General features: G+C 42.9%; 1 protein-coding gene across 1 annotated transcript; it reads right to left on the bottom strand.

The window, feature by feature from the left end:
* Positions 1-1,568: 1,568 nt before the first annotated feature.
* On the bottom strand, positions 1,569-25,404 carry Stpg4 (sperm-tail PG-rich repeat containing 4). The gene is made up of 7 exons (XM_048352220.1): positions 25,272-25,404; positions 22,686-22,745; positions 20,909-21,166; positions 12,681-12,745; positions 12,227-12,281; positions 5,079-5,183; positions 1,569-1,794 (listed from the first exon to the last, which is right to left on the bottom strand). The coding sequence occupies exons 1-7, from the start codon at positions 25,398-25,400 to the stop codon at positions 1,678-1,680; spliced, it is 789 nt and encodes a 262-aa protein (XP_048208177.1). The 5' UTR covers positions 25,401-25,404; the 3' UTR covers positions 1,569-1,677.
* Positions 25,405-25,777: the final 373 nt, after the last annotated feature.

The following is a 25,777-nucleotide window of genomic DNA, read 5'->3' as shown; positions in this document are numbered from 1 at the left end:
GGACTGGCAAAAAAAAACAGTGGAGATAAATTCAGTGATTTTTGTTCATATGTGCAAACACAAATTGATATAGTACAGGTGATCTAGTGTGTATACACACACACACAAAGTTCAAAATACATGGTAGATGACACATACACATACACTAAACTGGGTGCCAGTGCCTCACACCTTGTAATTATAGCAACTTAGGAGGCTGAACTGAAACCTGGAAGATCACAGTTGGAGGACAGTCCAGGCAGACTAGTTTACTAGACTCCATCCCTAAAATAACCAGCCAAAAGCTGTATTGGAGGCATGGCTCAAGTGGTAGATCACCAGTCTAGCAAGTGTGGGGCCCTGACTTCAAATCCCAGTACTGCCAAAAGAAAGAAATAAGTAGACTGGAAACAAAGTTATGTGTTAACAATGCTGAGCTGTATATGCCTTACTTGCACAAGACTGGTAGTGCAGTAGGCTTATCACCAAAACACATATTGCCCTGTGCTAGCTTGTCACTAGACGGTAGGGGATTTCTGCTCCATCTTATTTTTTTTTTTTGCCAGTATTGGGGCTTGAACTCAGGACCTGAGCACTGTCCCTGGCTTCTTTTTGCTCAAGGCTAGCACTCTACCACTTGAGCCACAGTGCCACTTATGGATTTTTCCATATATATGGTTCTGAGGAATCAAACCCAGGGCTCCATGTATACAAGGCAAGCACTTTACCACTAGGCCATATTCCCAGCCCCTCCATCTTCTTCAGGGAACACTGTTGTATACACTGGCACTGACCAGAATGTTACTTGGCAGATAACTGTACTCATCAGGTTGAATCAATACTATTCTTTCCAGGGAGTGGAAAAAGAGAAACCACCACCTTTTGGGATCCTGTCAAGCTCCACCTGGCCCTGATTTCATGCTGATGACCCAACAAAGTGTCCACGGGACCTAATTGTAGAGGCACTGGACACACAGTGGGCAGCCTGGGCACATTGGCCATCTGCGCTGCTGCAGGTGTAGCCTAAGCCCAGTCACTCAGACAGACTCTTAAGAAAACGAGCAGCAGGGCTGGGAATAGGGCCTAGTGGCAAGAGTGCTTGCCTCCTATACATGAAACCCTCAGTTCGATTCCCCAGCACCACATATATAGAAAACGGCCAGAAGTGGCGCTGTGGCTCAAGTGGTAGAGTGCTAGCCTTGAGCAAAAAGAAGCCAGGGACAGTGCTCAGGCCCTGAGTCCAAGGCCTAGGACTGGCAAAAAAAAAAAAAAGAAAAGAAAACGAGCAGGGCTGGGAATGTGGCCTAGCAGTAGAGTGCTTGCCTAGCATGCACAAAACCCTGGGTTCAATTCCTCAGTACCACACAAACAGAAAAATCCAGAAGTGGTGCTATGGCTCAAGAGGTAGAGTGCTAATCTTGAGCAAAAGGAAGCCAGGGACAGTGCTCAGGCCTTTGAGTTCAAGTCCTAGGACTGGCTAAAAAAAAAAAAAAAAGCAGACTATGTGATTACTCAAACCAGGACACTTTTGAAAGTGAATTAGCAATTATACTGGGCCTAGTCCACAGTGGGCAGGATGGTCACCCAGACAATTGTGTTTCTATAGTCAAGTATCCCCTAAGGAACAGACAAAATAGCATTCCAAACATAAGAACTTACTAAAACTCCCAAGTAGCTTAATGCCAAAACTGCTTTATTTTATAAACCAATAGTGTTGTTGAAGAAGAGGCTGTGTTCTCGGCCCATTTTGGCTATGGTGGGGGACTGTTGGGGGAACTGATTGGAAGCTGTATAAGCTCCTGGGCCTGGGGTTCTCTGAAATAGAAAACAGAGACCAGTGAGATAATGATGCCAAATCCAAGGCGCCTGAGTCGGCCACCAAGGCTGGGATGCAGCTGAGATGCTGAGACAAGCCAATGACAACTGGCGCCTCTGGAGGAGGCGGGCCACGTCCACAGCTTGCTTTCCCCCAGCAAGCCATCCCCTCCCAGGATGCCCTCTGCCTCCAGCTGATCCAGCAGCACGTGGCTGCAGAGATCCTGCATCTGGCAGCTTCCCCAAGCTGAACTACTACCCAGCCTAGCCCTGTCCTGCTCCTGTCCCTCACCCAGTGTGGAAGGGGATGTATTTCTCAGACCAGTCTGTGGATTCCAGAGTCAGAAGCATTCTCAAAGGAGCCACAAGCTCTCATGTTTAAACATTATGTTTTCACTTAGCTGAAATTTTTAAACAGAATATGGTGTGGAATTATTTAAAACAAAGCTTCCCTCTGGAGCAATAAATATAAATGAATGTCCTCATCACAGACTGAGATCACCATTTCTTATGCTGTAGGCGCACACATGGACTCTTTAAAGAGCTGGTACTGGGCTTAAACTCAGAGCCTGGGTGCTACCCTGGGCTCCCCGCCCCCCTCGAGGCTCGTGTTCTACTACTTGAGGCATAGCTCCACTTCCAACTTTTTGCCGATTGAGATAAGACCCTCGCGGACTTTCCTGCCTGGACTGGCTTCAAACCACAATCCTAAAATCTCAGCCTTCTGAATGGCTAGGATTATAGTTATGGTTCACCAGCACCTGGCCTAAAGCCAAAGGAATTTCTGTCTTGGTCAAGGACAAGGGTTTCAGAATGTGGCAGGCCTGAGTTCAAGTCCTAGTCTCACTACCAATGGCTGAATTCAATCCCCCAAACCATCAATCAAGGAAGAGTGCATGTCTGTTACAAGAGGGAGGGTGTCAGTGGAGTCCCCTCAAAACACACAGTACTCTTGCAGGCAGGTCACAGCCTTCCACACATTTTTATTGGCTATTCTGGTTACTGATCATGTCTACTTTACCTTGACTTGCTGTCTCTGTGGGAGACAGAGTAGAAACTGTTACCCTAAGAGTGGAGCAGAGCAGTCAGCCTGGGCGGATGTCATCAGCTGCCTGTAAAAGCTGCTTTAAACACAGGATGTTTGGTTTGCCAAAAGCAAAGGAGTAGCCTGGAAATCTAATCAAGTCCTGGCCACACGTCAAAGGAAGTGGGAGACTGTACTAATGCTATTAACAAAGATGTAACACAACCATGCAGTCCTGGAAGGCCAGCCCAGAGGTTTTAGGGGGCCCAGAGGTTTCGAGTTTGGGTGTAGACATCTTAAGAACATCCAGCTCAGCCTCCTAGTCCAGATTCTCCTGTCACCGAGTGACCTTGCTGGTTTGTCCTTGGCTTCCATGAGAATTTCCTATAAGGAAGAGCAGCAACCCCAAACACCAGGTCTTCCTGGATGGATGCTTATAAATTACAACTGCACTTTCTGGCATCTGGCTCAGCTTCCTGGGAGTTTGGTTAGTCCCAGTCAGTCTTCCTGAGAATGCTTAGTCCTGAGGGCTCTGGCAAGTTTCTGGATGGCAGTGGTGCCATTAAGGTGGGAGCATCCTTCAGCCTTCTGTTGTCAGTCTGCCTCCAATTTTACCAGGCCTTCACAGTGCTCCATCACATAAAGAATACACCGTCTCAACTCTGCAGTGTACCTGCTCCGGAGCACAGATTCTGAAAGCTGTAGCCTGGGGCTCAACAGGCAACTGGAAGCCAAGACTGTGGCCATATCAGCTCTCTCTTACCTGCTGTCCCGACTTCTGTTTCCACATACTTAACTCCTGATGAGAGCACGTTTTCTTTTGTTCTTTTGTTGTTGTTGTTTTTTCATTTTCTTTCTTTCTTTCTTCTTTTTTTTTTTTTTTTTTTTTGCCAGTCTTGGGGCTTGAACTCAGGGCCTGAGCACTGTCCCTGGCTTCTTTGTGCTCAAGGCTAGCACTCTACCACTTGAGCCATAGCGCCACTTCCAGCCTTTTCTGGTTGTGTGGTGCTGAGGAATTGAACCCAGGGCTTTGTGCATGTGAGGCAAGTGCTCCATCTAAGCCACGTTCCCAGCCCCGAGAGCACATTTTCTTACAGGCAAAATTTGTATCTTTTTTCCCCTAACTACCTCAAATGAGTCCATAGATCACCAAGTCTCAGCAACTTTCAGACTGAGTGCAGACTAGGCAGCACAAAATTGTGGATATTAAAAGTCTTTGGCATCAAAAAGCTTTTATTTTTTTCCCTTTTTAATCATACTGGGGTTTGAACTTAGGACCTTGCACTTGCTAGGCAAGTGCTCTGCCACTTGAGCCATGCCTTCTCAGCCCTTTTTGCCTTAGTTTTTCTTCACTTAGAGTCTTGCTTTGGCACATGATCCCCCTACCTCTGCCTCCTATGTACCTAGGATTACAGGTATGCCCTAACATGCCTGGCTTAAAAAGCTTTTAAACCAGGTGCCGGTGGCTCACGCTTGTAATCCCAGCTACTCAGCAGCCTGAGATATAAGGGCCGCAGTTCAAGCCAGCCCAGGCAATAAAGTCCATGAGACTCTTATCTCCAATAAACTACAGAAAAAGCCAGATATGGAGCTGTAGCTCAAGTGGTAGAGCACTAGCCTTGAGCACAAACAGGCTCAAGGGACAGCGCCCAGGCCCTGAGTTCAAGCTCTAGGACCAGCAAGAAAAAAAACAAACAACAAAACCTTTAAGCTGTTGATAATCTTTCTTGGTCTTCTTGGAGCATTTGAGGCACTATATACCCCCAGAAGAACCTATTTTATTTGTAAATCGCTGTGAACTTGAGCCCGTGCTGCTTTCTGGGTGTCTTCCTAAGACCCTGGTGCAGGGATTGCTCAGGCCTTTATGGTCCTATTTGGTTCAGTAATAATGTCTCTGCTGCTTTTTACTTCCGTGGGTTCCATGAAGACTAGCAGTTCTGAATGGCTGGAGGCCGCCATGCAAGCTGCTCACCTCAATCCATGAATGGTGTCCACTCAAAGCAGCTGGGTCAGAATATCAAAGGCAATTCTTATGAAAGCTGTCTTCTACTGACTCATGACCCAGCCACAGTTTTCAATCTTGGGTCACCCTGAATCTGAAGCTGACCCAGGGCTTCTAGATGTTGGAGCTGTATACTCCTTACTGCATTGACACAACACTGTATACAATATATTACAACCATATGAGTTTCCTCATCCCGCCTTGCCCCACCCATAGGGGCGGAGTTATAGGACCTGCCACTTCTTTTAGAATACTTACAGAGCAGCTGGGCAAGAATCGTGGTACCTTGGATCGAAAAGAAGAAGTAATGGAACTTGTTGGAGGTATTTTTAAGTTATATTCACCTGGTCCTGGGCCTTCATGCTGTAGAACATTTTTTAAAAAAGTTTATTACTAATGTTTGATATATTTTAAGGTTTTATTTGCCTTTTACAAATAAACACATGAATCAGTGTCACAGAAATTCATGCACGTTAGCCAAGTACTCTGACACTGGGCTACATCCCTAGCCTGCAAGTTGTGTATATTTTTAAAGCTTTCATAATGTAAAGTAAAAACCAACATCTATTTATTATTTTGACCCAGCCATTCTACTTTTTGACATTCATCCTAGGAAGCAATGTGCACAAAACTTAGCTACAGACATCCACTGTAACACCACTTCCAAAAGCAAAAGATTGGAAGTAAATTAAATGAGGGATGATGTATACTTATGAAATAAACTGATTCTTCTACTTAGCCAGCCAGTATTACCTCTGTAAAAGTTTGTTTGTTTGTTTTTTTTTTTTTTGTGTGTGTGTGTGTGTGTGGTGTGTGTGTGTGTGTGTGTGTGTGGTGTGTGTGTGTCAGTGGTGGGGCTTGAACTCTGGGCCTTGGTTTTGTCCCCGAGCTCTTTAGCTCAAGGTTAGTGCTCTACCACTTTGAGCCACAGCACCACTTCCAGTTTTCTGGTGGTTAACTGGAAATAAGAGTCTCACAGACTTTTCTGCCTGGGCTAGCTTTGAACCGTGACCTTCAGATCTCAGCCTCTTGAGTAGGTAGGATTATAGGCATGAGCCACTAGCGCCCGGCTTGTAAAATAGTTTGTATAGACATTAAACCATGCCCAGTCTGTAAGTGAAAACACAAATTTAAAAATAAATAGGTAAACAAACCAGGTGCCAGTGCTCATACCTATAACTCTAGCTAAGAAGGTTGAGATTCAGAAGACTGAGTGCAAGCCTAGATGAGGGTAAGGGGAGGGAGTATATTTGTTTGAACTCGGCTGGGACAAATCTGCTGTTGCAAAAATAAAAAATTAACTAGCAACTGGCCCCATGCTGATAATTAGAAAAGACCAAAAGAACAATGATTAGTGGTAGCTAAGCTAGCTCACTGTAAATGCAAGTTAACAGCAGGAATTCTCTTTCCCATTTAACATTCTGAACTAGCACTGTCCCTGGGGTTGAAAGACTGCTGCTAGGTTGAATGTGTTAGCTCCTAGTATGACAAAGCTTAATAGTCCAATCCACAAATATTCACTGAAACTTGCTCTGTGCAAGGTATTTCTGTCAGGGATTCTGGTAGTTAAAAACATCTGGCACAGAGTTTTGGACTTCAAGATGCCTGTGAACTAGCTGTAAAAATAAGGGCAAAATTCTGGAAGGGTAACAATCGAATAAAGTACAATAAAAAAAAATGGTGGCAGAATAGAATGAAATATTTGAGTGGTACCAAGTAGAAGGGCTTCTAATGAATTAGCAATGAGAAGAGGCCAGGAGGAGGGGGTACAAAAGTAATGTTCTCTTGTTTTAGTCAAGTCATAGATGTCTGTTGTTTTGTTTCCCAGGTTCCCTTCCCTATCCCCTTGGATTGGGTAGGGTGAAGCCTCTTGCTCCACCATACATAAAGATGGGTAACTGACCCAGTCTTACCAGAAAACCTTCTAGTCCTAGTGATTGGTCCAGGGGCAGTCATAGTACCCTAACCTGGCCAATCAGAAGAACCTGCCTTTTTTTTTTTTACATTCATTTGGCTGAGCAGGGAAGATATCTGTAGGGATTAGGGAGAGAACAGTTTCAAAGGATGCAGGACAACAGCACCCAAATGTGTCCTGGCTAGGTCCACCAAATAAATGACTCCTGATATGGTTTGAACGTTTTTTTCCTCTTTGAAACTGGTGTGGAGATTTAATTCCCACTGTGAAGTATTAAGAGAGTAGAAACTTACTCTGTTAAGAGGTAGGGCCTTTGGGAAGTGATTAAGGTTAAACGAGGCCATAAGAGTGAGGTCCTAGTCCAATGGAACTGAAGCATTATAAGAAGAGGAAGACACACCTGAACTAGGATGCTCTCATCCTGTATTGCCCAGGCTACCTAAGAGCTGCAAAGAGTGCACACCAGCAACAATCTCACCTGATGCAACTACCTAACCTTGAATTTAGCAGCCTTTGGCACTATGAATGAAAAAAAAAAGATAGAGGCAGAATTCAAGTGGTACAGCATTAGCCAAGCAAGTTAACTGAATGAGTTCCAGTCCTGGGATTCAATCTCCTGTACCTGCAAAGGAGGAGGAGGAGGGAGGAGGGAAGAAAGAGGGGGAAGGAAAGAGGAAAGAAGATATGGAGGGGGAGAGGAAGGAGAAGGAAAAGGAGAAAAGGAGGTAGAAAGGAAGAAGAGGAGGAGGAGAAGGAAAGAGAAGAGAAAGAAGAGGAGGAAAACATCTAAAGTTCGGGATCTTTAGTTACAGCAACAGAAAACAGACTAAGACACTAACCCATCTCTACATTTATTTTTTTAATTTTTGCTAAAGCTAATTTGGGACCATTTCTGTCACTTGCAATAGAAAAGTCTTTTTTTTTTTTTTTTTTTTTTTTTTTTTGCCAGTCTTGGGGCTTGGACTCAAGGCCTGGGCACTGTCCCTGGCTTCTTTTTGCTCAAGGCTAGCACTCTGCCACTTGAGCCACAGCGCCACTTCGGGCTTTTTCCATATATGTGGTGCTGAGGAATCAAACCCAGGGCTTCATGTATACAAGGCAAGCACTCTACCACTAGGCCATATTCCCAGCCCTGGAAAAGTCTTATTTCATCTTTTTTGGGGGCTCCTGTTCCAAGTCAAGATATTATTATAAGAAGGAAGCTTAGCAAATGCTTCACACTTGCAGCTGGACAGCAAAATATAACTGCTGATAATGCTATTGCAAAAGTTGCATTGTGTGTGTGTGTGTGTGTGTGTGTGTGTGTTTTACCAGTCCTGGGACTTGAATTCAGGGCCTGGGCACTGTCCCTTAGCTTTGGTGCTCAAGGCTAGAGCTTTACCATTTGGGCCACAGCTGTACTTCTCATTTTCGGGGGTTAATTGGAGAAAAGAATCTCACAGACTTTCCTGCCTGGACTGGCTTTGAACCATGATCCTCAGGTCTCAGCCTCCTGAGTAGCTAGGATTACAGGTATGACTAGTGTCTGGCTTGATTGTTTTTCAATAAGAAAAACTATCAGAAGACATATTTTTCTGAAAAATGCTAGTATACCTATAGCTATATTTGAAAGCTTATATTTTCCAAAAAACGTTACCTAGAAGTAAAACTCATCTTTGAGGAAAATTGAAACAGGATCTGCTTTAATCATCTTATTTACAGATTCCATTCAGGCAAAAATCAATTTTCTGCTTTATTCACTCTGACCAGGTTTATTAATTATTTTCTGCTCCCCATGGAATATCAAACTGTCAGCTTAGTTTTTTTTGTTTTTTGGTTTTTTTTTTTTTGGCCAGTCCTGGAGCTTGGACTCAGGGCCTGAGCACTGTCCCTGGCTTCTTTTTGCTCAAGGCTAGCACTCTGCCACTTGAGCCACAGCACCACTTCTGGCCATTTTCTGTATATGTGGTGCTGGGGAATTGAACCCAGGACTTCATGTATACACGGCAAGCACTCTTGCCACTAGGCCATATTCCCAGCCTCTCAGCTTAGTTTTTAATTGAATTAATTCCTTAAATGCAAAAGCAGCTGGGCTGAATCAGCATTCTTCTCCATGGTAGCATTAAGGCACAGTGTAGCCATAGTTTGTATTCTTCTTTTGAGGACTCTTCTATTAAATGTGAACAAAACTGATGAATCACACAATGCTCATTTGTCTGTATATAGGCTCTTTTCTGTTTTTCTATTGCTTTCCCTTTTTCTTTTCTTTTTTTTTTCTTTCTTTTTTGCCATGGAGCTTTCCCTTTTTCTTTATGTCAGATTTGAAAAAAATCAGAAACGGGACTGGGAAGGTGGCTTAGTGGTAGAGTGCTTGCCTAGCATGCATGAAGCCCTGGGTTTGATTCCTCAGTACCATATAAACAGAAAAAGGTACAAGTGATGCTGTGGCTCAAGTGGTAGAGTGCTAGCCTTGAGCAAAAGAAACTAGGGACAATGCTCAGGCCCTGAGTCCAAGCCCCAGGACTGCCAAGTTTAAGTCTTGGCAATTCTGGTCCATTTCCTACTTTTTATTTAAAATACATGTGGGGCTAGGAATACGGCCTAGTGGGAAAGTGCTTGCTTCGTAAAATACATGTGATCTTTTTTACATTATTTTATTTATGTGGTGTGTGTGTGTGTGTGTGTGTGTGTGTGTGTGTGTGTGTGTGTGTGTACATGCTTGCTGGTCCTGGGGCTTGAGCTTTGTTGCTCAAGACTAGCATTCTACCACTTGAACCTCAGCTCCACTTGAACTTTATAGTAGTTAATTGCAGATAAGAGTCTCATGGAATTTCTGGCTAGAGCTGGCTTCAAACAGAGATCCTTAGATCTCCACATCCTTAGTAGCTGTGATTACAGACATGAGCCATCAGCTCCTGGATCTTACATTATTTCAATCATATGTATCAAGTATGTCAATAGGTAATATATGTGAATATTATATCATAGTATATGTCATAAAGGATTTGGGTGCTACTCTACAATTTTTTACTTTTTTTTTTTTTGCCAGTCCTGGGGTTTGAACTAAAGGCCTGAACACTGTCCCTGGCTTCTTTTTGCTCAAGGCTGGTACTCTACCACTTGAGCTACAGCACCACTTCTGGCTTTTTCTGTTTATGTGGTGCTGAGAAATCAAATTCAGGGCTTCGTGCATGCAAGACAAGCACTCTACCACTAGGCCACATCCTCAGCCCACTACTCTATAATTTTACAATGATTATATAAACAGAAACAAAATATTCCTTTGAATTGACATGTAACATTTTTTTATTGTCAAAGTGATGTACATAGGGGTTATAGTTTCATACATAAGGCTTGTTACCTCCTCCCTCATTTTTCTCCCCATATGATGTTCTTTAAGATTATTTCCCTTCTGCTGATAATTGAATTCTAACTATTGTGATAAATAATCCTTTGCATTTTTGCATTGATGAGTATTTCTGTATTGTAAATTATTAATTTAGGTGGATCTTCTCAAAGTGGAGTAAGCAAGATAAAAGGTATACACAAATTGATTTACTTTGTTTTGTTTCTGAGGTGTTGGGGACTGACCTCAGGCCTTGCACATTCTCAGGAAGTCTTTTGCCACTGAGCTACACTCCATAAATAGTTTTTATAGCTTAATGCAAACTGCCAAACTGCTTTTTCCAGGATTATATTGATGTATACTCCCACCAGCAAGACTTACACAAGAGCTTTCTTTAGTCCATAAGCCAAGAAGATACTGAGGAAAAGGGACTTAGAACAATAAAATCTCCCTCTGTCCATGTTACACAAACACGAACACTAATAAAGCCCTAGTATGCCCAAAGAGGTTATGCAAAACACCTGGAATTCGATGTCTACATTTTGAAACACATTCAGGAGGGAGGGAAATCATGCTTTAAGCCAGCTTGGGCAAAAAGTCTGTGAGATTCTTATCTTGAATAAATTACTCAAAAAAGCTGGGCATGACAAATGGTAGAGTGCTAGCCTTGAGCACAAAGAAGTTCAGGGACAGCACCCAGGCCCTGATTCAAGAGCCAGGACTAGCAAAAACAAAAAGTTAAAGAAGATTATTTAGGTCACTTATAAAATTAACAAAGCAAGCCAGGTGCTCATGGCTTATGTCTATAACCAGGAAGCTGAGATTTGAGGACTGTGGTTCAGAGCCAGCTGGTGCAGGAAAGGCTGTGAGACTTTTTTTGGCCAGTCCTGGTCTTGGACTCCAGGCCTGAGCACTGTCCCTGGCTTCTTTTTGCCCAAGGCTAGCACTCTGCCACTTGAGCCACAGCACCACTTCTGGCTTTTTCTGTGTAGGTGGTGCTGAGGAATCAAACCCAGGGCTTCATGCATGTTAGGTGAGCACTCTACCACTAAGCCACATTCCCAGTCCTCTGTGAGACTCTTATCTCGAATAAATTACCAAAGTAGCACTGTGACTCAAGTGGTAGAGCACTAGCCTTGAGCAAAAGCAGCTCAGGGACAATGCCCAGGCCCTGAGTTCAAGCCCTATAACCAGCCCCTCCCCACAAAAAATTCAATAAAGCAATTATTGGTGGGGTTGAGGAGAGAAGAAAAGATAAATGACAAAGTTTGCCTTATTCAATTCTCCTTGAATGAGCAGGGTTTGTTGCAGTTTGGTTTTTCCTCATTCCAAGAAGCTGGAAGGAGTACACTGCACCTTTGGTCCTGGGACATGTTGGGTTTGGTCTTTGTAATTTGATTTTTATTTTTTTGGAGCTGGCACTGGGGCTTGAACTCAGGGCCTCATACTCTCGCTTGGCTTCTTGGCTCAAGGCTAGTATTCTACCACTTGAAACACAGCTCTCCTTCCATTTTTTGCTGGTTAATTGTAGATAAGAGTCTCTTGAATTTGTTTGCCTTGGATCTGTTTATTTGTTGAACTGTGATCCTCAGACCTCAGTCTCCTTGACTGGCTAGGATTGGTACCTGGCTACAGGTACTATTATTGTGTAAGAACATTTAGTGTATTTTCTGGATGATTTTCAGCAGTACAGTGTGTTGTTATCAGCAATAGTTATATTATACATTGTATACCTTGAACTTACCAAAAAATTAAAGAGATAGATATTTTCTTCTGTAACCTGCCATGAATGGATTATTTACAGTGAAACTCCTAGTATGTCTTCAGATATACTTTAAGCATATGTAATATCAATTGCATTAATCATTTGCAGCTTACTACTATGATAAAAAAGTTAATATGGGCTGGGGATATGGCCTAGTGGCAAGAGTGCTTGCCTCGTACACATGAGGCCCTAGGTTCGATTCCCCAGCACTACATATACAGAAAATGGCCAGAAGTGGTGCTGTGGCTCAAGTGGCAGAGTGCTAGCCTTGAGCAAGAAGAAGCCAGGGACAGTGCTCAGGCCCTGAGTCCAAGCCCCAGGACTGGCCAAAAAAAAAAAAAAAAAAGTTAATATATCTTAAATATCAGATTCATCAAGAATAGCTGTCTATATATACTTACCGGAGTGAAGTAGTTTGGTGGGAATCTTTGAACTGTAGAACGAAAGACAAAGCTCCTACATTAAAAATAAAGAAAAGGAAAAAGGAGTTTCGAACTCCTTTTTAAAGGAAACAATAATTGTTAAATTATCCCTTAATTATTCTAATCTGGACATGAGAGACACAAATGAGATTTAAAAGCTGTAAGTAGCCTGGCACCAGTGGCTTACACCTGTAATCCTAGCTACTCAGGAGGCTGAGACCTGAGGATCACAGTTTGAAGCCAGCCCAGGCAGAAAAGTCTCTGTGAGATTCTTATCTCCAGTTAACTACTCAAAAACTGGAAGTGGAGTTGTGGCTCAAAGTGGTAGATACTATCCTTGAGCCCAACAGCTCAGGGACAGGGCCCAGTTCAAGCCCCAGGAGAAAGGCAGGGGTGAAATGACTGAAAAGTTGCTTCATCAGTACAAACTTACCTGGAAGCTTGCTTGGAAACTGGCATAGGAAGTACCTCATATTGCCCCGGGGAAAGCTCAAGTGACTACACAGAAGGAACAAGGACACAATAATAGATTAATAGATAAGTTCATAAACTCACTATATTATCAGTCATTCATAATCCTTGATTTTATGGCCACATAATGTTGAATCACATTACATCATTTATTCTCTTTGAATTTTAGACAAAATGCCTGAGATGCTACATGGGAAAACTGCCTAATTGATCACATTCTGAATGTACTAGATTCAACAAATTGAGTGGACCATTTGTCACCTGCCTTGGGGTATGGCAGAGTACTGGTGGTAGGAAACATAGTGGTAACAGTCATGGTCCATATACAGCAGGCACAGAAAGAATTCCAACAAAAAGGATGTGCGCTGACATCAGTGTCTCATACCTGTAACCCTAGCTACTCAGGAGACTGAGATCTGAGGATCTTAGCTCAAAACCAAATCAGGCAGGAAAGTCCATGAGACTCTTAACTCCAATTAACTACCAAAAAGCCAGAAGTGGAGTTATGGCTCAAGTGGTAAAGCATTAGCCTTGAACAAGAGAAGTTTAGGGCCAGCACCCTTAGTTTAAGCCCCAGGACTGGCACAAAAAAAAAACAACAATAAAATATAAAATAGCATTGTGATCTTCTAAAAAAACAGATGGGAAAATATGAGAAGATATTAAATCTAAGAGAGTGAGTTAAAGGCAATCAAGAGAAAGCATAGATAGGACAATCACAGATTGAAGACAGCCTGAGCAAAATTTAGCAAGACTATCTCTAAAACAGGCGGGGCCTGGTGCTTTCAATCTGTAATCCCAGCTACTCAGGAGGTAGAGGTAAGAGATCACAGTTGGAGGACTCAATCCTTAGAGTATCTGCCTAGGAAGTACAGGACGCTAAATTCAATCCACAGTAGTGAAAAGAAAATAGAAAAAGAAATAAAAGATGATCAAAACAATGAAATTTGAGAGAGGCTATTCAGAAGGGAAAGACTTCCAAGAAGGAAGAGCCTCCCCTATTGAAGTAGTCGCTGCTCATCTTCAAACCTGCTGCAAACTATCTGGCTGGTTCTGCTGTCTTTTGTGTGTGAGTATTGGCCCAGAGGCAGGAGAAGCAAGGTAGTGTTGGGAACTGGTAGGGAAGACAGGATGGTCGCTCCTGTGTCATGGGAACTGGCAGGCAGGGACTGTATTATAAAATCCAAGAAGGCTGCCTCCTGAAGGGACACTCTTCCTCCACCCCTGGTATTTTTCCACCAGTCTTTAAGAAACAGTGCTGGCCTTTTTTGAAAATGCAGCATTCTCATCTAGCATTACCTGCCTCATGGGAGCTCAGCAGTGCTGTTTCTTCCTGCCTGTCTTTCCCACATAAGTATACAATTTTGCTGGCCAAGGCCACTTTTTGTGGACATGGTGCTAACAATAAATACAAATTTTAGGATGGAATACACACATAGTCCTAATGTACCGGAACCTCATTAATTGCACGTGACATAATGATGATGAAAACAAAGGTATTTTTGTCTCATACAACAGTAGCATATTTTAAGCAAGGATCTTTCTTGAGGATGAACAAAGATGTCCTACTTCTTGATTTTGATAATGGTTACAGGAAAGTTGGCTATATACTTTAAACTGCACATGAATGCTCATTCTCTCTGTCTCTGTCTCTGTCTGTCTGTCTCTCTCTCTCTCTCTCTCACACACACACACAAACACACACACGGCAGAGAAAGAAGAAAACTGAAAGCTAGGTGCTGGTGGTTCATACCTATAATCCTGCTACTCACAGGAGACTGAGATCTGAGGATCACAGTTTGAAGCCAGCCCAGGCAGGAAAGTCTATGAGACTCTTATGTCCGATTAATCAGGAAAAAAGCAGAGGTAGAGCTGTGGCTCAAATGGGAAATTGCCAGCCTTGAATAAAAAAGCTAAAGGAGGACAACAGTCTGGAGGTTCCTCAAAAAAGTAAACAGATCTTCCTTTGGGTTTATTTGTTTTGTTTTTGTTGCGATTCCTGGGGCATGGACTCAGGGCCTGAGCACTGTCCCTGGCTTCTTTTTGCTCAAGGCTAGCACTCTACCTCTTGAGCCACAGCACCACTTCTGGCTTTTTTCTATATATGTGGTGCTGAGGAATCAAACCCAGGGCTTCATGTATACGAAGGCAAGCACTTTACCACTAGGCCATATTCCCAGCAACATAGATCTTCCTTATAACCCAGCCATACATACCACTACTGGGCATCTACCCCAAACATCATGAGCCAGGATAGCATAAAGACACCTGCACATCCATGTGCATTGCTGCACTATTCACAATGGCCAAGTGCCGGGCTTCGCTCTAGGCCCCCCCATCCACGTGGGGGGTGGGGGGCCTGGGCTTGTCTGCCTCTTCCGTGTGGGAGCCATTCTCGCTCTCTCACGTCCCCTGGCCAGTCGGGATTAATCGTGGAAGCAGGGTCCCAAGGCAGCCTTGGTTCACATGTGGTTGCGAGACCCCATGCCCGCCAGCCCAAGGAAAGACACGGGCATGTGGGCGTCCCTGAGAAAGCCTCTGGGGCCTTCTGGTTTATTCAAATGAGGAGCCAACAGATATTCCCCCAAAGGCAGGCACAGGAGGGGGCCACTGGTTGGCCACAAGGGCTGTCCCTCAAGTGATGTCAGGGGACTTCCTCTATGGGCGGAAACCCCAGCCCCAGCCCCAAGGACTGGGTTCTGGGGTCCCGGCCATCAGACACCTGCTCGCCCCCAGGGGCGGGGGCGGGGGGGGGGGCTTCTCTTCCTGTCGCAAAGGAGAGGGAAGGGGCTAAAGCCAGCTGTCCCTCTTAAAGGCACAGCTGTCCCCAACAGCCAAGTTATGGAAACAGCCCAGATGCCCTACAATAGATGGATGGACCCCCCAAAAATATGGTACCTATACAAATTACACAGCCATTAGAAAGATTGTTATGTCATTTGCATGGAAATGAATGGACCAAGAAGAAATCATGTTAAGTGAGGTAAATGAAGCTCAGAGACAAAAGACACATATTTTCTCTCCTATGTGGAAGCTAGATCTAAAATACACTGGGACACAATGACTTACGCAGGTCTCTAGGCATTCATTCACACACAGTGAGACCAAAGGAGGATACTCTTAGGAGAGGAACACAAAGGCACAGGGCCTATGTGCATCTGACCATACAAAATGGTATTTATCAAAATGAACTCTAGGAAATGAAAACAACAGGGTTTTTAAAAATTTTTGTTGTTTTTCTCTTTTCTTTTTGTTCTGCATATTTGTTCATATGTCTTTGAGAGTGAAAGGGGAGGCACAGAAATGGAGGGAAAAGGGGTGAACAAGTGCAGCAATGGGACTCACTGGACACTATGGTGAAAACAAATGACACTACTTGTGGGTGGGGAAAGGGAGGGAAAAACTGGGAAGAGTGAGGGAGTGACATTATCCAAAAAGAAATGTATTCTTTACCTGATTTATGTAACCCCTCTGTACTTTTTCTTTATAATAAAAATAAATTTTAAAAAATAGCTAAGGGATAGTGCCTAGGTCCTGAATTCAAGCCTTAGCACTTTACTTAGCTTTTAATTTGTTAGGATAGAGTTACGACTTCCAAGCTACTTCCATGCAAAACTAAACTAAAATTCTGTAGAGGGCTGGGGATATGGCCTAGTGGCAAGAGCGCTTGCCTCGTATACATGAAGCCCTGGGTTCGATTCCCCAGTACCACATATACAGAAAATGGCCAGAAGTGGCGCTGTGACTCAAGTGGCAGAGTGCTAGCCTTGAGCAAAAAGAAGCCAGGGACAGTGCTCAGGCCCTGAGTCCAAGGCCCAGGACTGGCAAAAAAAAAAAAAAAAAAAAAAAATTCTGTAGGACACGATTTTGGGATCCCAGACCCATAACAGGCAGGGCAGAAAGATACAGATTTATCATTCCAGGAATCTTATCAGAAAATTCATAAGGCCATTGTGGACAACAGGCCGGTAGATATAGTACTTCCAGAGACTACTAGTAGAAAATTCATTGTGTGTCTCTTCTCTTAGCTCAGTTCCAGGGAAACTAATAGTGACTTCCTGCTCAGATGTGTTGAGATCTGAGAGCTGACATATGACCATCTCACAAAGCAACAGACCTAATCAAACCAATAACACTGCTCATCATTTCACTGTTATCTTGTAACATCCACAAGAACAACTTATCCCAGTCCCTGAGACAAATAATAGAACACTAGCCTTGAGCACAAAAGCTCAGGGACAGCACCTAGGCTCTGAGTTCAAGCAAGCCATAGGACTGGCACGGGGGGAAAAAAGCTATGATTGATAAAGGAAGGTAATTACACATAGAAAACATCATTCTATACATAGAAAAGTCTAAAGAGTCCACCAAAAAACAATTTGGAAAACAAATTCAGTAGTTACCAGATAAAAAAAATCAACACAATGTCAATACCAAAAAATAGTAGCATGTTTACATACCAAAATGAACATGCTAAGAAAGAAATCAAGAAACTAATGCCATTCACAATGGGCCTGCATCCTACAAAACATAGAATAGTGCCCCCCCCCATTAGAATTTATCTTGTCTAAAATGTCAATGGCCCTGAGAAATACTGTGTTAGAAATACAAATGGAACAGTTAATAATCAAAATGATGCTGGGACTTCTTGAGAGAAATCTAGGCAAGAGATATAAATTTGGTAATCACTAGCAAACAGGTATGGCTCCCAGTTTGGAGACAAGATGAGCTCAGCACCCAAGGAAAGCAATGGTGAAGAATCTGAGCACCTGGGGCACACCTAGAGAAAGAGATTGGGCAGAAGGAGCAGAGACAGCAAGAAAAGCTGGGGAAAACCAAGAGAGAGGACTGGAAGGGTATGTAAAAGGTTTAAAAACAAGGAGATGGGAGATAGTCTACAAATGAGGGAGGTCTACTCAGTGCCTACTGAAAGTGAGGGTTTAGAATGGCACTAATCCTTTAGCAACATGAATGTCACCACTAACTACACTGATTTCACAAGGAAAAACAGGGCCAAGGGAACTGACAATCTATGCGGAGTAACAACTGTAATTAGCTATGAAGCTTTGTAAGGAAGACATCAGGGAGTTGAGGGGTAGTCAAAAGGTGAAAGAATCAGTGGGTTGTGAATACAGGGAAAGGAAAACCGTTGTTAGGGCTAGAATTGTAGTGGATGGCCCTAGAAGTGAGATTCATATAATTAATTCCTGTAATTAAGATTGTAGCTGGGTGCTGGTGGCTCACACCTGTAATTCTAGCTACTCAGAAGGCTGTAATCTGAGGATCACAGTTCAAAGCCAGCCTGGGCAGGAAAGTCTGTGAGACTCTTATCTCCAGTTAACTACCAGAAAACTAGAAGTGGCACTATGGCTCAAAGTTGTAAAGTGCTAGCCTTGAGCAAAAAGAGCTCAGGAACAGTGCTCAAACTCTGAGTTCAAGCCTCATGACCAATAATAACAGAAAAAGATGATAGAGTATAATGGAAGGGATGACACTGATCAAGATGCATTGTAGTCATAACCTGACCTATGGAACTGTACAACTACTTAATAATACAGTTTCATGGTCCAAGAAAATCAAAATAATACAAGGATATATGTGCTTAAAAAAGATTATAAACTGGGAGTGAGGGAAGGGGTGACACTGTCCAAAAAGAAATGTACTCTTTACCTGACTTATGTAACTAACACTTTTGTACATCCGCTTTATATTTTTAAAAAAGATTATAGAGAGCTAAAATTAAGAGTCAAGAGTATAAGAAGAGAAGTACAGGAAGAAGAGAACATGAAAGAACGGCTTTACATTTGAGGTGGCCAAAACAATTTCACATGTAGTCTGGTTATCTGATAACTGGCCATAAAAACCCAGTTTCAATGTAGCATCTGTATTCAAACACTGTTGAAATGAACAGGGTACGATTCACCCGTGAGCATGCCCTGTCCGTCATTCTGTTCTGTTTCAGAGCTATAATTTACAAAGCAACAGCAAGGGGCTACAAGTTGGGTGTACGTGCTCATCCTGCTGGAAATGTCCACCCTTGCAATCATGACACTATGGGTTTTTTTTTTTGTTTGTTTCTTTGTCATTGAGTCAGGCCTGGAACTCACAATCCTCCCGCTCCAGGAGGATTCTGGGTACTGGATTACAGGTATGTGCCACCACACAGGGCTATAACACCTTAACTTCCTGTTGCCATGTATTCCTTCTCAAGTCGTCAAAAGAACATTTTGATAAAGCTATTAAGATTAATACTATCCATTTGGGGGTTATTAAGGCACAGAGAATTGAAACAAGTGACCAAAGTCCCAAGTAATAAAGTCTAAGTCACAATTCTGTCCTTGAATCAAAGGCCACAACTCCTGCCATTTCCCTTAATTGCGCCTGTGTGAAAGGTTTTTCACTCAAGGGGGAGGTGCACAGCACACTGGAAGGAGTGCCTCAGTTGTACTCAGAAGCCTGAATTAGCTCCACATCCTAGAACATGCTACTTAGTCTCTATTTGCTTCAGTTTTCTTGCATGTAAAATAAAGATAACCTCTGTTCGACCTACTTCAGAATACTTAAGAAAGAAGCTAATGTACTTGTGGAAGTCCATAGTAAATATTAAGAGCCACATAAAAGGCATGTGTATTATTTAAGGTCCAGCTAAGCCCTACTTAATCCAAGGAGCTTTCTAACCTTTCAGCCCAGCCTGCAGTGAGCTCTCCCTCGGCATTTCCTGCTCTATTATTTATCTCAGCACTTGATATTTATATTTTGTTTGGTATCACTAACTTAAATATTTCCAGGTCAAGGAGCGGCTGGGAGGTACAATTCTTATTGATCCCTGGTATTATAAATCAGGTCCCAATAAAGACTTTCTCTCAAGTGGTCTTGCCCACCTTAAAAAAAAAAAAAAGCTGAGGACAGAGGCTCCAGCCTATCATTCTAGCAGCTCCCAGAAGCCGAGAACAGGGCAGTAGTTTGAAGCCAGTCCATGTAAAGAGTTTGCCAGACCTCCATTTCAACAGCAGAAGTTGGGCATGGTGGCACATCCTTGTCATCTCAGCTATGCACAAAATGATTTGAGGTCAGCTTAGGCATAATCATCGCTCACGTGGTAGAGCAACCGCCTAGCAAGTACAAGGCCCTGAGTGCAACCCCAGTGCTATAGAAAAAAAAAAGAATCAAGACAGGAACACCTTCCCTCCATGGAAACTAGCACAGGGCTATGAGCTCTGCATGATGGGTTTGTGAATACACTGGTGCAGCCAAGAGCAGAACCTGACCCTTAGACCATAGGCTCATTTCTACAAGGGAAAACAAACTTGTTCTCAGTGCTAGGATGAACTCAAGAGTTCCCTCATGTGAAATACATGTTGCACCACTGAGTAGTCACCCCTCACCCCACCAGCCAAGAAATTTTTTAAAGCATTTCCTAGAGGATATAATTATATACACAGATATGTAACCAAGAAGCAGTTTTTTCCTTAACAGAAAATGACCACATCAACTGCTTGAAGAAGCAGAGCATGGCCCAAGAGCCACCCCAGAGGGACAGGTTGCTCCCCAAGTATTCTTGTTAGGATAAGTTCAAGACAAATAAAGAGAAGAAAGTGTGGCAAATACAGACAATAACTCAATGTGTATCCTACAAAATTAAGAAAAGGGAAGGAAGGGGTGACTTGGGAGGGATGGGTGAGAATGTCAAATGGAGTGACATTGATCAAGACTACTCTGTTCATAAACTGCTCTGTTGAACAGCAACTTCTTTGTGCAACTAAATAAATAACGATAATAAAATATTTAAAATTAATGTGTAAAAAAGATAATTTCATAGAAAAATTCTCACTGGACATGTTTACAAGGTAAGTAGTTCTGTTTGACTTCTATGGGAAACAAGAGGTTTTTTCATGTGAGTGGGGTGAAATCTATATTCCTTAATTTTTGTTGTTGGTGGTGGTGATGGGGCTTGAACTCAGGGTCTGGGTGCTGTCCCTGAGCTCTTTTGCTCAAGCCTCTACTACTTTGAGCCACAGCTCCACTTCCGGTTTTCTGGTGGTTAGTTGGAGAAAAGAGTCTCATGAACTTTCCTGCTCTGGCTGACTTTGAGCCATGATCTTCAGATCTCAGCCTCCTGAGTAGCTAGGATTACAGGTGTGAGCCACCAGTGCCTGGTGCATAAAACCCAATGTGTTAACCACACTTTACCTTATCTTTGTAAACAAGAGTACTGGGGCTTGGCCGGGGCTTGTCCTTGAATGAGTACGAGGCCACCTGCTTCTTCAATAGCTCTATGAAGTCGGGAGGCTTGTACTGTGGAATATCAAGTAGTGTTGGATCATTTCTTTGTAGAAGAGGTGGCTTTCTTCTTCCTTCATTTTTAAAATTGTATGTCGTTATCACAGGATTTAACAGAGCTTCCTCAAGAAAAGTCTTCAAGTGGTAAGTACCAGGTATAGGAGTATTCTGTGGAAATTTGGATTTATTTTAAAATGTGTCAGCTTGCAACTTTTCCCAAAGATTGCTTTGGACAGGCTCATTCTGAAGTAGCATTTGTCTTTGCTTCCAAGGTTAATGAAATGAAATTCTATCTAGTCTAATGAACACTCTCGACAGAACAATTATTTCTCTCCTTTCTGAAACAACTGCTGAATTAAAAAAAAAAAAAGCTATAGTTGGCTAACTTTTTTATAACCATTTTTTTGTTTGTTTTGCCAGTCCTGGGCCTTGAACTCAGGGCCTGAGCACTGTCCCTGGCTTCTTTTTGCTCAAGGCTAGCACTCTACCACTCCAGCCACAGTGCCACTTCTGGCCTCTTCTATATATGTGGTGCTGAGGAATCGAACCTAGGGATTCATGTACATGAGGCAAAGCACTCTTGCCACTAGGCCGTATTCCCAGCCCTTGGCTAACTTTTTTAAAGGTAACTTTATGAATATACTTATATTTGTGATTCAACTTTGACCAGCTTTGATTCCAAGCCTCTAGGTGAGGTTTGTTATGATTGTTTCTTGGCTAAAAGCTGCTCTACTTCTGCTTAGTAGGTAAGTTTCTAACTAGTCTTCAAGCAGCAAGCTGAAAGATTATAACATGAGCCTCGGGATGAACTGGCAGAGCATACAATTTACTTAGGTGAAGAAGAGGTTTGATGGTTTTGCTTTCTTTATGCCAGTACTGGGGCTCAAACTCAGGGCCTTGAGCTCTTACTTTACTTTCTCTCTCCAGCTGGAGCTCTACCATTTGAATCATGCCTCCAGTCCTAGCTTTTTGCTGGTTAATTGGAAGCAACAATCTGTCTGCCAAGGTTGTCTGCAAACCTCTATCTTCAGATCTCAGCCTCCCTAGTAACTATTAGGTGTACATCAATGGCTCATGCCTGTAATCTTAGCCACTCGGGAGACTGAGATCTTGAAGACAGAAGGCAGAAAAGTCAAAGGAATCCATTTGTAAAACAATCAGTAAAAAGCAGGGCTAGAGATATGGCCCAAATGGTAAGAAGAGCACCAGCCTAGCAAGAAAGCTGAGCGAGCATGAGGTACTGAGTTCAAGCCCTCCAAAAAACCCCAAACAATCTCCCCAAATAGAAAACTAACAAAAATGAATTTATCTCTCATATGCCAATACTAACATTTATAAGTATGAAATGAGACATTTCATGGGTCATGTAGAAACAACCATTGTTTCTTATAATTGTTACTGACTTAAATGGCAAAACACTAAAATCTTAATGGGAATAAAAATAGTTTAACAGGGGGCTGGGGATATGGCCTAGTGGCAAGAGTGCTTGTCTTATATACATGAAGCCCTGGGTTCGATTCCCTAGCACCACATATATAGAAAACGGCCAGAAGAGGTGCTCTGGCTCAAGTGGCAGAGTGCTACAGTGCTCAGGACCTCTGAGTCCAGGCCTAGGATTGGGCAAAAAACAAAAACAAAATAAAAAAACAAAAAAATAGCTTAATAGGAAAAACTGAAATATACACACTGTTAAGTTTATTCTCCACCATCCATCTCTTTCATAAGATGATTTCTTCCGGCTTGGTTTCTATCAACAAACATAAATTATGCTTAATCATTTAAAGCGAACAATAACATAAAATGTTTTTCACAAGAAGTTAATACCTGCAAACTAGTAAGTTATTAAGATGAAAGCTATATGATAAATTTTGCCTATATTTTCTTCTTTCCTTCCTTTTTCTTTCTTCCTTCCTTTCTTCTCTCTCCCTTTCTTTCTTTCTTTCTTCTTTCTTTCTCTCTCTCGCTTTCTTTTTCCTTCTTTTTCTTTTCTTTTCTTTTTGCCAGTCCTGGGGCTTAGACTCAGAGCCTGAAAGTCCCTGGCTTCTTTTTGCTCAAGGCTAGCACTCTGCCACTTGAGCCACAGTGCCACTTCTGGCCGTTTTCTGTATATGTGGTGCTGGGGAATCGAACCCAGGGCTTCATGCATGCTAGGCAAGCACTCTACCACTAAGCCACATTCCCAGCCATATATGGGGCTGGGAATATTGCCTAGTAGCATGAGTGCTTGCCTCTTATACATGAAGCCCTGGGTTCGATTCCCCAGCACCACATAAACAGAAAATGGCTAGAAGTGGCACCGTGGCTCAAGAGGTAGAGTGCTAGCTTTGAGCAAAAAGAAGCCAGGGACAGTGCTCAGGCCCTGAGTCCAAGCCCCAGGACTGGCAAGATAAATAATAAAAATTTATTTAAAAAATATTTTATGACCTTAAGTGCTTCTAAGTACCTAAATTCTCTTTGGTGAAATTAGAGTAATAATTATTTGCACATCAGTGTTATAAGGATGTTAGATATAATAAAACTTGATGTTCTTGAAAAGTGAAAGTTGAGTTTGGGCCATAGCTCCTTCACATAGTAGCTACCTACGCTGGGTGAGTTACTCAACTCTCACACACTTCTCCTCACATGGCTCAAGTAGTAGAACGCCTGCTTATCAAGCACAAGGTCCCAAGTTCAAACTTCAGCATACCAACCCCCCCACCCCCCCAAAGAAAACAGGCATAGTAGTTCAGGCCTATAATCTCAACACTTAGGAACTTAAAGCAACCTAGGACACATGGCAAGACCCCAAATAAACAAAACAAAAGAGAATGATGGAAGGGATGACACTGATTAAGATGCATTATTCTCATAAATTGATGTGTTGAATTGAAATCTTTTTGTACATCTACTTATGTGAAAAAAGTCTCAAAGTTAATTATGTCATGTATAAAAGTGTCATAATAGCCAAGTGTTGGTGGCTCACACCTGTCACCCTAGTTACTCAGAAGGCTGAGATCTGAAGATCAAAGTCAGGGCATGGGCAGGGAAAGTCTGTGAGACTCATCTCCACTAACTATGAAAAAGCTCAAAAGCTCAGGGATAGCACCAGGCCCTGAATTCAAGCCCCAGGACTGGCATACACACACATACATACAAAGTGTCATAGTAAAACCGATTATTTTGTATAGTAATAAGACTTTACCTACAACAACAGTCAACAAATTGTAGCTTGTATTATTACACCACATCTGCCAAGTACAGAAGCAATTATTTTGGTATTCATCAATCTCCAAGAAGCTCTTGCTTTCATAATAAGCACTCTACATAAATGTATTATCCTACATTTGTTTTAGCTCCCATCCACAGAACACAGCTGTTTAGTCTGTTCCTTTTATACTATTTCTAATAAGTAAAATCAGCAAGATACTAAGTTCTTTTACTTCATTTTATAATGCTTTTATTACTTTGGAAGGAGTTATCTCAAGCAAGAATATATTAAACATAATACACTCCTGTGTAAAAAGAGTTGATATCATTCATTCTTCCTCTCTCATCACTAAAATGCCCTCAAGTACCACTGGGCATTAGTTTTACTATGAAATATGTGTATTTGTGTAAAAAAAATAGCTTCATACAACACTGCTAAGTCCAAATTTCTCCCATATCTATTCCTTTATTATATTTAGGTGGAATCTTGTGGGTATATGTTATAGTCACAGAAAGAAAACTTTCTCAGGCAGGTCAAGACAGGAACATATAAATGGGGCAAGAAGGAGTAGGAAGAAGCCCGCGAGATAAATCCTAAGCAAGGTAACTGTCTTCCACAGTTCAGCCTGGCCCAAGACAGGGGATTGAAACTCCACTCATTTTAAACTTAAAGAGAAAAGAATGGTTAAACATCCCTCACCCAAATTTATTTAAGAACTAGACAGAGATAATTTCATGTATTTTACACCTTCTAAAGAGCAAAGAATGGGAAAAAACCCACCTGCCCCTCCCCTGGAGGGAAAGGGTATAAATTCTAATAGCTCCGCTGAAGCAGCAGTCCAGAGCAATTAGTAATGGGAAAAATTATGGGGGGGGGGGGGGAAACAAAAGGGGAGGAAAAGGAGGCAACAAAGGAAAAGGAAATAAAGATCAATAAAGACGGAAAGAAAGGGCTGCTGAGGGCAAGAGAAGAAGCAGGAAGAGGGCAGGGCAGGGAGTTTGGGATTGAGAGCTGAGGGGCAATTGGAATTATGGTGGGACCAGGTTTCGTGGCGGGTGCAGGGACGCCGGCTGAAGATGACCTTACCCCCACTCGGAGTAAGGACGCTCCATGCCCCAGATCCTCTTCATGCCCCAGATCCTCTCTTTGCCCCAGATCCTCTCTCAGGGCTGCGGTAGAGGTCACGGAGACGGCTGGCTGGGCTGGCTGATCCATCGCGGCCTTGGCCTGGTCTCTCCCCAGGTCCGAGTCCAGGCCAGCCAGGCGTTTCCGTTGCCAGGAAGCCGCCCAGCGTTCTGTGGGTTTGTCTCCAGAAGTGGGGGCAGGGAGGCAGCCCGGGGCGTGTACACTGCCTGGACTCAGTGGAGAGCTGCTTCAAGGCTGGTAGGTACAGGGGCTTGAGGGTATCCACAGTTCCTCCCATTCCCCACCCTCCCCCAGGCTGAGAGACTGGCTTAAGGCAGAGGCCTGCCTTGAGCTGTGGTCTCTTCTGAGTGAGCACGAGGGGTTTCGCCAGCTGTGCAGCCAGACCACCCATTTTCACAGTAGCTCATCTCGTCCTCTTAAGTCCCTAATCTACATTCCGTGTGTGT

Source organism: Perognathus longimembris, chromosome 8 (assembly GCF_023159225.1).
Source record: "Perognathus longimembris pacificus isolate PPM17 chromosome 8, ASM2315922v1, whole genome shotgun sequence".
Classification (NCBI taxonomy): domain Eukaryota; kingdom Metazoa; phylum Chordata; class Mammalia; order Rodentia; family Heteromyidae; genus Perognathus; species Perognathus longimembris.
Note: the sequence above shows the minus strand (reverse complement) of the source record. Positions and strands in the feature narration are given on the sequence as shown.